We start from the raw sequence: 15,080 nt of genomic DNA, 5'->3' as shown, positions 1-15,080 counted from the left end.
AGCACAATAATGATCACTATTAACTAACTATGTATGTTTTCAAAAAAGACTGAACGCACAATAAGCATTTTACTTTACTCCTATTTTGCTTCATGTAAAGATTGTTTTAAGTAATTCACTGTGATTAGTTGACCATAGTCATGTATTCTGTGAATTAATATGCCCTCCCAGATAAAAAATGTAATGTCGGGATACCTACAGAATTTTGGTCAATAAAATGTTTAAACCATTGACAATAATTTAATCTTTTGACTTGATCTGTCGGTTTCAGTTCTTGAATACGCACTTCTTTGTAGGGGAAAAGTTCACTTCTTTTCTTTCAGCTATGTGTGGTAGCACATCTAATATCTTGCTGCTGTGCTAACTTACACATTAACTTTGATGAACTTTTGACTATAGCATTCAAAATAATAGGGCGGCTTCTGATCATTTAGTTTAGATGGTCTTCCAATTCAATCCGCATCTTCAACAGAGCCTGTTGCCCAAAATTTTTCAATAAGAGTTCTAACTGCAATGCAGAGAGGAACAGGAGAATTTGGTAACTTTTCAGAAAACTTGTGCTTCACTAAATTATAATTGCATACTTGTCACCTTCACAAAGTGTTGAACAAGAAAAATGAGTTTCTCACAACTATTGATTCCGATAAACGAAACAAAGGATGCTTAATCAAAACTCAATAATTGATGTCTTGATTTATTACTGAGCAAAGCCCAATGAACCCACATGGCAACCAACATAGGGCCAAAAGAATAGAATGCAACACAATTCTAAAGCATACTGCTTAGTGACTTTCTGAATGCACTGTATTTCAATTGTTGAAATTTTTCTTGCTAATTATTACTTTGGTCAAATTGTTTTAATAGGTAAAATCTAAAGCACTTTATTTTCAACAAAATCACACTTCAGTTATTCAAATACAATGTAACACAATAGAATTAAGACATGTTGATACTGGAGTTTTATAATAAGGAGTAAGTCAGATTGAATTTTGAGCTGGTTTATTTATTTATTTTTTTTACTATAAAACAAACCTTTATTAACAACGACCATAAAACATTTATTGCATTTTAAGGTTCATTTTTAACAAAGGAAAATATCCTTATGTATTAATATTTAATATAACTTGACACCTGTTGTTTCTTCATTATCTACTCACTAATGTAAATAACTAAAAAAAAACTTTTTTAAAGCAATTCCTGTTAAAATATATCATTAACATAAGTAAACTTCACCACGCATGAATACTGTAGGTCTATTTTTCTGTAATTGAAAGTAAGATTACAATAGAAATAATAAACAAATGAAATGTAGTTTAAATTGTTTATCATTTGACGTAACCTAAAACAATAAAAGTGTTAGTATGAAAAATATAGCTTAACTATCATCACAGAACAATTACTTTCATTTTAAACATTATAATACCTCCAACTCTTCTGTTTAAATAATTCATTTAATATAATAATTATTTATTTGACTAATAAAATAATATTAAAATACTTGGCATGTACGAAGTAAATGATTGTGTAATCATTGAACCTGGACCAAGTTTTTTATTGAAATGTAACTAGGAAAGCTTATTAATGATGGATATTATGAAGTAAAAAGGTATGGGGCACTCAATGGAAAAAAATTGTATTCAGACACAGATTAGCAAAAGAATGATGTAGTATTGCCAATGATAGCAGAGTGAAATGTAAGACCTGTCTCACAGGTAATAGGCTGAGAAATTCATTAAAAAGCATTACATTAATCTAGTGTTCCAAACATAAAGCAACAAAATGTAATATCTACTGATAATCAATGATGTAGATTAAATTCAACAAAAGCCTTTTAATAACAGAAAATTGTAAACTATACCTAGAATGCTACTTGAAAATTTTAAGGTATTTTAATTTCAAATGTATGAATGATTTTAAACAAAAAACACTTTTTATATTAAATGCAAGAGTAACTACAAATTAATACAGTTCATAAATATTAAAAATGCTAACTGCTTGTCTGTTATATGTTAACAAAAAAAAAAACATCAACCTATTAAAAATTATATGAAAAAGTGAAAAATTCACAAGATTATAAAATAATATTACTAAATTAAATAATAGGTGCAATAAATTTTGGCACAGAAATATGAAATTGAACACCAAATTTAGAAAATTTTAATTTTCACTAAATTTAATTTAATTGGTATGCACACCAGGCATGATTTTATACAATCTGGTAAGTTATCTAATCTACAAATTTCTGATGTGATCTGTACAAAGAACATTATGGAGTAATCTGAAAAAAATTATTTAGGATCTATTAAATGCTTATAAATAAACATTTTTTTTATTTAATAAGAGCTGGTTTTTATTCATAAATTAATATAGGAAAAAGTATTTCTTTTATTATTTATAAGGACTTACCATTTTACAAATTATTTATGATTGAAATCTAATCGCACGTATTAATGAATTCAATTTTTTGAAACAGAAAAAACGTATCTCAATTACGCATTTTCACTCACCACTAACTTCCTTAAAATTGTGTTTAAAGCAAAACTCTACTGGACTTTTATGTAATAGGGCTGTATATAAATCAACCCTTTTGCATTATGCATTTAACTAAATAGATTTCACAATTTTTTAATGTAAATCATTCACAGTTGTAAATATTTACTAAAATATCAACCAGTAATAACAATTCTACCATCACTTGGATAATAAAAATCAGGCATTCTCAACAACTCTCAGAGATGATGAACATGTTTTTCTATTTAAAACCTAAGATTAATGATCCTATTACACTAGGTGGAATGTTTTTATAATCATTACATCTATTTAGACACTACCTTCTGTCTCATGTCCTTTGCAGAAAATCTTTAGCATTTCTGTCAATCTTTCTTCAGGCAAGTAGCAATCCCCCGACAACTTAGTAATAAAGGTTCATTTTTTCAATCTTAAGTATAAATATCAGTTAACAATGACAGATAAATTTTATTTTAACTTTTAGTCATATCTCTTTTAAAAGAAAACAAGAATTATTAGCAATATAGAAAAATAATTATATTTTTAATGTTTATTTCTAATATATTTCCTTACGGCTTTAAAAATTTTCATTGCAGTGGTAAAATGTGCATATAAGTTGAATGTTGCTACTTTAAATATTTTTTAATTGCATTCAATTAATTATTATTTTTTTAAATAAATTATGAGAATATATTTCATGTTAAAAATGTTTATTTTTATTTTTTATGCTATAAAGATACAATTTTATATCGCCAGTAAAAGTTTACAAGCTCATTTATTAATAAAGGAAAACCCGTTTATTAACATTTACTTATGGTACAGGAAATGAAAACAGGTTCAAACTTCAGTTCAATGAATTTACTATTTTAAAACCAATTGAATGAGACATCTTTTTATCATTAATTCATGTGCATTTTTAAATTAAATTTTAATTATAACTTACCGTATTTGTTATGTACAATGCACAATCTTTTTTTAAGAAATCTAACATGAAATTTATGGGTGCGCATTATATGCAGCGATTTTTAAGAGGAAAACAGGGTCATTCCACATCAGATAATCCAGGGGTGTGCATCCCAATTATTCTAATCTTGATGACTTTTTTTAATGGAATCTATGGCTAAATATAACACCACCCTGTCATTTTTAATTTTGTTAAATTTGCTTTAGTTTTTCCCACAGTCATTTGAATATTATTGAATAATCATGTATTTATAATGTCAATTAATGTATTATTAATGGGTGTGACTCATGATGACTTTATAGGCGCGATTTGAAATGAAGGTAGTTTGTTTAAACTACGACATTACTACTCAACACCACAGTTTTGATATACAGTACAATAAATATATGCAGATGGGATATTACATGACAAATCATCAATTAAATAAAATTGTGCACCCCATCTATTCAAATATTGATGAATTTTTTTTATAGCATCTGTGGTGCTAAATCTAACACTACCTCATATTTGTTAAATTTGCTTTAGTTTTTTCTTACAGTCATTTAAATATTACTGAATATATATATTGCATGATTTGAGTTACAAAAAACGTAGTTACTTTGTTTGATTTGATCTTAAGTGATTATTAACCATCATAGGAATGTCAATAATTGCAATTTATTTTAAATTTCATGAGGAATCCAAAAAGTTCATTAGAAACATGCAAGATCACTTGGTTATCACTTCAAGTTATACAAGCTGAAATTTCATACGTTTTAGGAAATCTCCCATAACTTGTTTCTGCCTAAACTTAGAAGTATAAAACCAGCAGCATATTAAAAAAAACATACGATTTGCTCTAATAATATGAAATACAATTGGTAGTTATTTTATATACTTTTTCATTTCAATTTTGCCTCTGAAAGACTACGTTCCAATCTTCACTTTCTTTGCAGTTTTCTCTTTTTCCAATATTCACTCATACTTTGAGCACCATCATTATCTTTTTCTTTTCTTTTTGAAAACCCTGTACAGATTCAATTTTTTTCTCATAAACTTTTTTGTCTGATATTTTATTTTCTGAGATGTTTTGCTTTTTTTGGTTAGACTTTGACATCTTTCATCCAATTAATTTCAGTTTCCTTTTATGAAAATAATTTTTATTTTTTCATTGTTATTAAATCTCCCATTTGGTAAATTTCTTCGTTGTCTCAGTCTACAACTGCCGTTTTCATAAAACGGGCCTAGAATTTTCTGTTTTTATTATATATTAATAGTATAATTATTTACACAAATCATCATGTACTCTTTCAACTTCAAGGTAAGTACACCTCACCTTGGAGGTTTGGTTTAAATTTACAATTTTTCTTTAAAGATCATTATGAAAATATATTTATATTTGTTTTTGTAAATTTAATGACTTTAATAAACTTTCTACTGCATGATGCTTTTTATTTTAAGTACTTGGGTTTTTTCTTTTCAATGTGGAGAATGTTTAACCTAGTCTTTATTAATTCAACCAGATAATCTGAATTGTTGGTTTCTTTATTTAAGTAAAGTTACTGATTCTTCTGTTGAATTTTTTTTTTCAAGTTTTCTTTTGGAGTATGTAAAACTCATAACTTCCATTCATTTTCTGTTTAGCTTATGTTACTTTTAATCCAACAGAAGCTGATTTCAGTTTTATTGGAGACTTCTGTAACCCCTGCGCTTTCCCTCCTCATCCATTTCACCAGCATATTGTACAATGACTGGGATTAAAATCAAGTTTGCAAATTTTGGATTCAATTGGACACTGCACAGGAGGAGAAAAATTGATCACAATATTTAATTCAGAGATATACGGTGGCCAGTTGAATAAAAATTTATTAAAAATCCTTAAATTTTCAAAAATAAATATATATGCACTTTCATAATGACCTTCAAATTACAAATTAAAACAAAACAGTTTTACTTCAATATAACATTTACGAATATCATAATATTTTATTTAATAACAGTATGACAATAATTGGTATTAAGAAATGCTCACAAATAAGAATTGCTTATAAAAATTAAATGTGACCAGCGTTTAATATTTTCATCCTGATTAGCACAGGAGAATTACTTAACACAATCTACATATTATTTATTTCTTCTATGACTAAAACTGTTAATTTATAAACATACATATATGTTTGTGTAACCACACACACACACACACACACATATATATATATATATATATATATATATATATACAGTGGAGTCCCACTAACCTGAAAAGTTGGTTATTTTGAACAATTTCAGTGTGAAATTTTTTTTTTTATTTTTAGTTAAACAATTGTAAATTTTATATTTTTAAGAGTCAATCTACTTCACAAAAAACACAGCTTTTTATTGCTTATACAAGATTCCATGTTAACAAAACAAGTTCTACAAAACCAGATATTGCAAATATATACAGTAAGGTATTCAAAAATGTTAAATGTGAAAAATATTATGTTGTACTTACAATTTGTTGATACTGTACAACATAAATTATTTATTATGAATCATAAATTCAGTCAGTTTCTTTTGGTGTAATGAAGCAAATCTGCTGGAAGTCGCAATGTTGCGCTACCACCTCATGAACATAACATCTGCAGATGTAGCTTTGGTATGTGGTTCGACATAGCGAAAGATGAGGGCAAAGTCCAGGTTGCTGCCATCTCTGCATATGTCACAAGCAGATCTGTTTCACTGCCGGCCTCGTCATCATGTTTTTTTTTGTCTAGCTGAGTAACAGTTGTCATAACCTTCTCATCCAAAAGATGTTCAAGATCACCATCCACTCGTTTATGTCATTGTCCACTGCTTTTTTGCTCAAGTAAATGAGCTTCATTTTCCTGATTTGAACTTTCTACAATGCTGAGGGTTGGCCACATTTTTTTCCAAGATTTTCTTCAGCTGCTCAGAGATAGCATCCCATGATTTGGCTGCTCAACAAGCAACATCCTTAATGTTTACATATTTTATTTTCTGAAGTAAAGAATCTGAACTCATATTGTCTTTTATGAGGGTTCTTTGAAATTTTTTCTATATACAAGCTTTAAAGTTTGTAAGACACCCTAATCCACAGATTGTAATAAAGGCATAACATTAGGAGGTGCGAAGACTATTTGATTTCATCACTACACCCATGTCAGGGCGAGATGGAGCATTGTCTGTTAACAGAATTCCTATAGCTGGTAAATCATTTTCTTTGTTAAAATGTTTTACTGTAGGAACAAATTGGTTTTGAAAGCATTCCTTAAAAAGATTTCTATCCATCCCTGTCTTCTTTTGGTTCTTATAATACACTGGAAGAGTCTTCATATTGATGTTTTTGAATGCTCAAGGCTTTGCCTGTGATTTTTCCGCAGAATAACTATGAGCCATCAATGTAACACGCTCCTTGCTCATTTTAAAGCCTGGAGCATGGGCTTCTTCCTTAGATACAGACTTTTTGTTGGTAATACCTTAAAGTTCACACTAGTTTTATCAACATGGTAAACTTGCAGGGAATATTTTTCCTGTAACAAAACAATCAGTAAACTCTCTCTGGTACTCCTGTGCTGCAGTAAGATCTGCTGACAGCTGCTCCCCTGTGATAATTAACTGGCGAATCTCATGACATTTCTTCCACCAGTCTAACCACCTGATGCTTGCCGTAAATGAATCATCACCATTTATCAATTTATTGAGATAAATATCTTTCCCTTGAATAAGAGGTCCACTTAAGGGCGTGCCTTTCTCTCTCTCCTATGTAAACCAAAGAAAGAGGGCTTCATCAACCTTTTCATACTGTGACAGTCTTGATGTATGTTGGCTTTTACATGTTTTTTTTGGCGAAGATACATAGAATTGTTAAATTTTTGTACAGTTTTTCTTCCAATCGCTAACTGTGGCTTTTCCTACACTGAAATTCACGGACAATGTTGTTGCACTCTCATCTTTAACTAAACAATTCAAAACTTCTAGCATATCTTTAAGTGTACAGGTAGTATGCTTCCATTTGCAAACCATTAAAAACTGTTACTGTATGCACATTACTTGCATAAAGACTAACTTTGATGCTGTAACTAAATGCTACTAACACATACAAATTTACTTGACAATAAGGTACATCCTAACTGACACAATAATAGCAGACAACTGAAGAGTGATACGTTGGAAAATATCAGTCGAGACCAAACTGTTGTTTCTCAGCAAAAAGGTAACATTGTTTCACTTCAGTACAAAATGTTCTAAATCATTTAATTTTTGTAGGATATACTTGGTTTTTCTACATATTGTTTAATTTTTTTATTGAAATCAATTTAACTTAAATTTGTGTTTTATTTAAAAAAATAATTTTTAATTATAATTCACCATGAACATTCTTTAATGTCTCAACATCAAATTGCAATACAATGTGTAACAAGTTAAAAAAAAAAATGATTTTAGCAATTCATGAGGAAAGTGAAAGTATGGGATAAAAAGACTACTGAGAGAGAACATGTTTTGTTGGCTGCGTTGTCTAAAGTTGATTTTTAAAAAGAAATTACTGATTTCAGAGTTGAAATTCATGATCAAACTGTGTGAAAAAAATTGCGTTATCTTCTAAGATACCCAAGAATTCCTAGGATTCCCAAGTAGTAATATGACTGCATCCAATTCAAAATTTTCTGGAACTTCAATTCCTCCATTCAGATCTTCATGGGGGAGGGGGGAAGTCTTGGATAAAGCTACAAAGAGTAGACGTCACAAGGAACTTTTTAGAATAGGAACATGGAATGTAAGAAGACTTTTAAAAGCTGGGAAGTTAAGATGGTGATTAGGAAATCAGAAATGAACATCGTAGGCATCTGTGAAACTAGATGGGCAGGAAATGGGAGATTTTCAGTCTGAAGATTTCGGAGTTATTCAGAGTGGTGGTGCCAGGTCAGGAAGAAACGGAGTTGCAGTAGTTTTAAGAGGAAAATGGAAGAACAACATTTTGAACACATACCATCATAGTGACAGAGTAATCATGATTACAATTAAAGCCCAACCTGTTAATTTGTGTGTTATAATTTACTTACCTACAAATAATAGCAAGGGCAAAGAAGTAGAGGAAACATATCAACAGATTGAAGATTTAATGAAGTTCATTAAAGACAAAGATAATCGAATTATAGTCTGTGATTTCAATGCATCAGTCAGTAAAAGCACTACATGAAAATGAATAGGGAAATTTGGATTAGGAAAGATGAAAGACCGCTAGATTTCTGTGAACAGTATGGAACGAATGTCACTAACACATGCTTTGAAATGCCCAATTACTTTCTAAATCAATTCATGAAAACAATACACAACTATCTGTCATGGTGCATGTTTTATTTACATTAAGCCTTGCTTAACATTTTTATGCAATTCAATTAATTAATGATATATTTATTATTTTTCAATGTGAAAGATAATCTGAACAAAATGGAACATACTCTCAAACCATAGTGACCAATAAATTATACACTTACCTATATTAATTTATGCTTAAAATCTTACTACAGTTTACTGGAATATACATAAAAAATATATGGAAGAAGATATTTATCTTAAACATAGATGTAAAAATCTATTTATTCAATTAATGATTAAAAAAATATATTAATTTTTTAAAATGTTATTTAATGTTCACACACATACATTACTAATAAAGACTAGTTTAATGATAAGAAGGATGTTGCAAAGGTAGAAATCATTTAAAAACTTTAGGCGATTTTACTCAGGCAATTACAATTTTTTCTTTCTTACAGAAAGTAAAACCTACTGAATAATTACGCAAGACAAATGCATTACTGTTAACTAACATTAACGGTGTGAATGAATATAAACTTGACAAGCAACTTTTAAATACAGAACTCAGGATAAAAGCAAAAATAGAAAACAAAAGAAAAAATTGATTATATAAACTGTTTGGGCCAATACTTTAATAGCATTTCAATCAATAAAAAATTAAAAATACATATCTAATGTTTGTAGAATACTTTTCGAGTTAATGGACACATAATAAAAATAATAATACTAATATTTACATAACTCACTTATTACCCACACAATTTAAATAAAATTTAATAATCTTACTTCAATTTTAATAACCGCCCTTTTAGAATATTATATCAATCATAACAGAAGAAGATAGTATATTCAGACAGGCAACTTTTGTGGTTTCCTTTCTCCCTTCAAATAGAAAATCACTAATGTTGCAAACATCTGTTTATTATATAATGCAATTTAATGCTAATTTTATTGAAAAAAAAAAACTTTGAAGATGATTCTATAAAATAAACTATCTTATTAATTTGAATTTCATAAGGTTTTCTTAGAAATTAAAAACAAAAATAATGTTTTATAACGGCTAAAAAAATTGTAACTGATAGTTACAAGTTAACACTAAACAAACAGTAATTTTCATGTTATATGATAATCACTGCCTCTATACATGTACAAACACATATACATAAGTAAAACTGGATAATTATAGTGCACTAGCAAATATTTACTCATATAATGTGATAAATAACCAAGTTTTGCTATTTGTACTACTCTATACTCCTTAGAAATAATTTCTGTACATCTAGGATTTTTAGTCAACATTTTTATTTTAGTATTAAACATGAGAATTTAGTGTACATAAAAAAAAGACGTTTCATTTAGAGGGGTATTCTAGATATTGATAAGCAATTCTATAAACTTTCATATTTTATTCTAACAAATTTGTAATATTTTTATCAATTTTTTCAAGCTCAAATACATATTTCCCCCCTTCAAAAAAACACAACCTGTATCATAAGGGAGTAACAGAAGAATAAAAACTGTTTTAACAAAGCATAAATTTATGACCAATTCCCTATATACTAAGCATAGATTTGTTATTTTAAAAACACATAAATATCAACTGATAACTGTAGCTAGAAAACAATGATGAGTCACTCAGCACAGCCAAATTGAATAGTGCTCAATAAAAGCAACATTTATAATCTTCATGTTAAGTAAATCAATGTTTGCATTACATCATCAACAGCTCAACACATTATTCAGCACAGGTTAAATCAAATTAAGACATATTGAGATAACAGATCTACAATGAAATTGAATAAATAAAAGAATAATTATAATAAAGCACAAAATAGAATTACTTAACATAATTGACTGTGGAAGGTTTGACCAAATGCTAAGAAGTACAGAACACAGTAACACAGGTTAACTAGAAGCAATGCTACAATATCAAATTACAGTAGGAGTACTGAAGTGCCAATACTGTTCAAAGAAAGGGTAGGCAGTACCCAAACGTACATTAGGAGTGAAAGAGGGACCACATGTTTAGTCTTTCAAAAATCTGACTTTGTGATGGAAACTTCTCCTCGCCGTACTACTTCAGTTCAATACAAATAATTGCCACAGCTGTTAACAAGTAAATTTCATGAAAAATCTTTACACATATCTGTCATTCTGTTTAACAAACAACCTTATTGCAAATTGCACAAAATAATCAAATAATGCCTTTGATAATATCAGCATTACAAACAAATAAAATGCCTAAATATTTAGCTAAAACATGAACTTGCTTCATTCAGCCAATAAATTTAAATGTGTTTATAAAAACGTGAACAATTGTCTGTCAAGAAATAATAACCCCAGTAAAATTTCCCAACCATTTATTGTAAAGGTATTAAAATTTCCAGCATACATAAACAATTACGAAATTTCTTTCTCTTTTTTTTCAACAAACGCTAAAGTTCATGATATTTTCCTTTTAACAAAGGAAAATATCCTTATGTATTAATATTTAATATAACTTGACACCTGTTGTTTCTTCACTATCTACTCACTAATGTAAATAACTAAAAAAAACTTTTTTAAAGCTTCACCACGCATGAATACTGTAGGTCTATTTTTCTGTAATTGAAAGTAAGATTACAATAGAAATAATAAACAAATGAAATGTAGTTTAAATTGTTTATCATTTGACGTAACCTAAAACAATAAAAGTGTTAGTATGAAAAATATAGCTTAACTATCATCACAGAACAATTACTTTCATTTTAATCATTATAATACCTCCAACTCTTCTGTTTAAATAATTCATTTAATATAATAATTATTTATTTGACTAATAAAATAATATTAAAATACTTGGCATGTACGAAGTAAATGATTGTGTAATCATTGAACCTGGACCAAGTTTTTTATTGAAATGTAACTAGGAAAGCTTATTAATGATGGATATTATGAAGTAAAAAGGTATGGGGCACTCAATGGAAAAAAATTGTATTCAGACACAGATTAGCAAAAGAATGATGTAGTATTGCCAATGATAGCAGAGTGAAATGTAAGACCTGTCTCACAGGTAATAGGCTGAGAAATTCATTAAAAAGCATTACATTAATCTAGTGTTCCAAACATAAAGCAACAAAATGTAATATCTACTGATAATCAATGATGTAGATTAAATTCAACAAAAGCCTTTTAATAACAGAAAATTGTAAACTATACCTAGAATGCTACTTGAAAATTTTAAGGTATTTTAATTTCAAATGTATGAATGATTTTAAACAAAAAACACTTTTTATATTAAATGCAAGAGTAACTACAAATTAATACAGTTCATAAATATTAAAAATGCTAACTGCTTGTCTGTTATATGTTAACAAAAAAAAAACATCAACCTATTAAAAATTATATGAAAAAGTGAAAAATTCACAAGATTATAAAATAATATTACTAAATTAAATAATAGGTGCAATAAATTTTGGCACAGAAATATGAAATTGAACACCAAATTTAGAAAATTTTAATTTTCACTAAATTTAATTTAATTGGTATGCACACCAGGCATGATTTTATACAATCTGGTAAGTTATCTAATCTACAAATTCCTGATGTGATCTGTACAAAGAACATTTATGGAGTAATCTGAAAAAAATTATTTAGGATCTATTAAATGCTTATAAATAAACATTTTTTTTATTTAATAAGAGCTGGTTTTTATTCATAAATTAATATAGGAAAAAGTATTTCTTTTATTATTTATAAGGACTTACCATTTTACAAATTATTTATGATTGAAATCTAATCGCACGTATTAATGAATTCAATTTTTTGAAACAGAAAAAACGTATCTCAATTACGCATTTTCACTCACCACTAACTTCCTTAAAATTGTGTTTAAAGCAAAACTCTACTGGACTTTTATGTAATAGGGCTGTATATAAATCAACCCTTTTGCATTATGCATTTAACTAAATAGATTTCACAATTTTTTAATGTAAATCATGTAATAACAATTCTACCATCACTTGGATAATAAAAATCAGGCATTCTCAACAACTCTCAGAGATGATGAACATGTGTTTCTATTTAAAACCTAAGATTAATGATCCTATTACACTAGGTGGAATGTTTTTATAATCATTACATCTATTTAGACACTACCTTCTGTCTCATGTCCTTTGCAGAAAATCTTTAGCATTTCTGTCAATCTTTCTTCAGGCAAGTAGCAATCCCCCGACAACTTAGTAATGTTGTACAAACTGAAAGGTATGTTACTAAATTAGGTATTCCCCCCCAGATAACCTCATCTTATAGCTTAGAGAATCTCTATTTAAAACATTGATTCTACTAAACAATACGTTTGAAATGTAATTTGTTAGAAAATAACATTTATTAATATAATGATCATTCTTTTCAATAGCTACCTTAGAAAAATATAAGCATTAGCTTTCCTCAACCCTACATAAAAAAAAATAACTGAAAAAAATCAGTACTTCCTAAAAGAGGGAATGTAAAACTTATACCTTTAAAACAATACATCTTTAACCAATATTTACTAAAATTATATGTAGTGAATTTAAATTATATGCTTCAAACAAAATGTAAAATCCTTTTATTTCAGACCCATAAGTAAAAACAAAATGGAAAACCAAAAAGCCTGCAAGTTCATGCAAAAACTCAAACGTTTAAATCTGTACAACACGGCCAGTAAAAATAAATAAAGCTGAACAATAGAATAAATACTATTTACACAAAATCAGATAAATGAAACAAACTTAGTACAACTATGTTGATATTTCTAAACAGGCGACTTAAGGGTTTACTTTCGATATCTAACCTTAAAAATAAATAAATCATTTTAAGCAAATCACGGACAAAACTTTGAACAAAATTATTACACTCCTTAATAACTGAATTTCTAACTCATTCCATAACGTCAATTTACTGGTGAAAAACAACAACGAATATTAGTAATAAAATTAAAATAACACACTATAATTTATTCTAGATACAAAAATTACTACACACACGACAGGGGCATAGCGCCACTAGACAATGACGATTAAGACACGAAATTGCCGATCAAGATGTACACACTACATACCATTAGTCATGCAACTTCTTTAAACCAACGTAGGCACGTCATTAGATTAAATTGAAATAACAATTTAAAGATCATCAGTTTAATGCTATAACACACATTTCATTACTAAAATTAAGCACTGTTCCAATATCAATATTTGCATAAAAAACGACGCAAGGTAAACCTAGGCACACTTTGAGCACTACACATTCAAATTCTTAACTACTATTTTCTTATCTTATTAGCACAACAACAACCATTACTTAGGTTAAAAAAACAATTACAATACAAAACGCCCATAACCAATATCATAGGCTTAATATAGAAGCACAAGTCAAATGGACCTTCAAGAATACAAAAGTGAACAATCATCTTTTCATTTTTACATATACGTAAAAAACATTGGTTATCTAAGTATTCAAATTTACCTCTGAATTTGAGTTCATTTTGTGGTTCTATAATTAACACTTGTTCTTGTTTCGCCATAATTTGGTCCTATAAATAGGCTTCAAAACTCAAAACACGGTAGAAGAAAACGCAAACCACACATAAATTGCAGTCCCGGGAGGGCCTACACTGAATTGCAATATACGCATGCGTCATGACGGAAATTTGACTGCTGTTGGATTATGACGTCATGACTACCAACATCACATATGATTCATGGTTATTATTGGAAAATGTGATACAGAATAAAACTCTGAAGATAAAAGTAAAGATAGAATATCCAAGTGTGATAAATTCAGAATAAATGTTTATCTTAACCAAGAGTTTGAAGTAAATATGACTATGAAAAAGAAAATCTTTAGTCGTCATATCTTTCTTCCGAAATTAATTAGTGCTCAAATTAAACTATTTTAAGAAAATCCAAAGATTCTTTTTAAAATCATTTAAAGCTCATATTCGGAACTAAAACGATTTACACTTATCTTTTTAATCAGCTGTTTAAAGATTAATTTGTAGTTAGTCTATTTTCATCGAAGTGGCACTGGAAAAATTATGGTGAAATTTACTTTGAGGTGACGAGGAAGTATGAATGTTACATATTAAATTGTTTTTCGCTAATTACATTACCTGAACGTTTATGTAATTCTTCATAAATATCCCATTGTATATTTAATTGTCTGTTTTTGGTTATCAGATTTTGTTTTAACTGTTGTAAGGATAAAGTGAAGCAAGATCAGGTAAGAATGAAGGAAATTTTACCTATTACGCGGTATTATTAAACTTTATGATGAATTTATGGTTTTA

At 28.3% G+C, this 15,080-nt stretch overlaps 2 protein-coding genes across 2 annotated transcripts in view; one reads left to right on the top strand and one right to left on the bottom strand.

Moving 5' to 3' along the window:
* Nucleotides 1-14,420, bottom strand: part of Vap33 (VAMP-associated protein 33kDa) — a 63,185-nt gene extending 48,765 nt beyond the window's left edge. Inside the window, exon 1 of the mRNA XM_075373739.1 lies at nucleotides 14,258-14,420. Coding sequence (XP_075229854.1) covers nucleotides 14,258-14,315 — 58 coding nt within the window. The 5' untranslated portion in view covers nucleotides 14,316-14,420. The remainder of the gene's footprint in view (nucleotides 1-14,257) is intronic.
* A 383-nt stretch (nucleotides 14,421-14,803) lies between these two features.
* The window catches only part of Vps4 (vacuolar protein sorting 4), a 49,634-nt gene continuing 49,357 nt past the window's right edge, over nucleotides 14,804-15,080 (top strand). Inside the window, exon 1 of the mRNA XM_075373355.1 lies at nucleotides 14,804-15,013. The gene's annotated coding sequence lies outside the window, so the exon portion shown is untranslated. The remainder of the gene's footprint in view (nucleotides 15,014-15,080) is intronic.

Source organism: Lycorma delicatula, chromosome 8 (assembly GCF_047948215.1).
Source record: "Lycorma delicatula isolate Av1 chromosome 8, ASM4794821v1, whole genome shotgun sequence".
NCBI classification, from domain to species: domain Eukaryota; kingdom Metazoa; phylum Arthropoda; class Insecta; order Hemiptera; family Fulgoridae; genus Lycorma; species Lycorma delicatula.
Note: the sequence above shows the minus strand (reverse complement) of the source record. Positions and strands in the feature narration are given on the sequence as shown.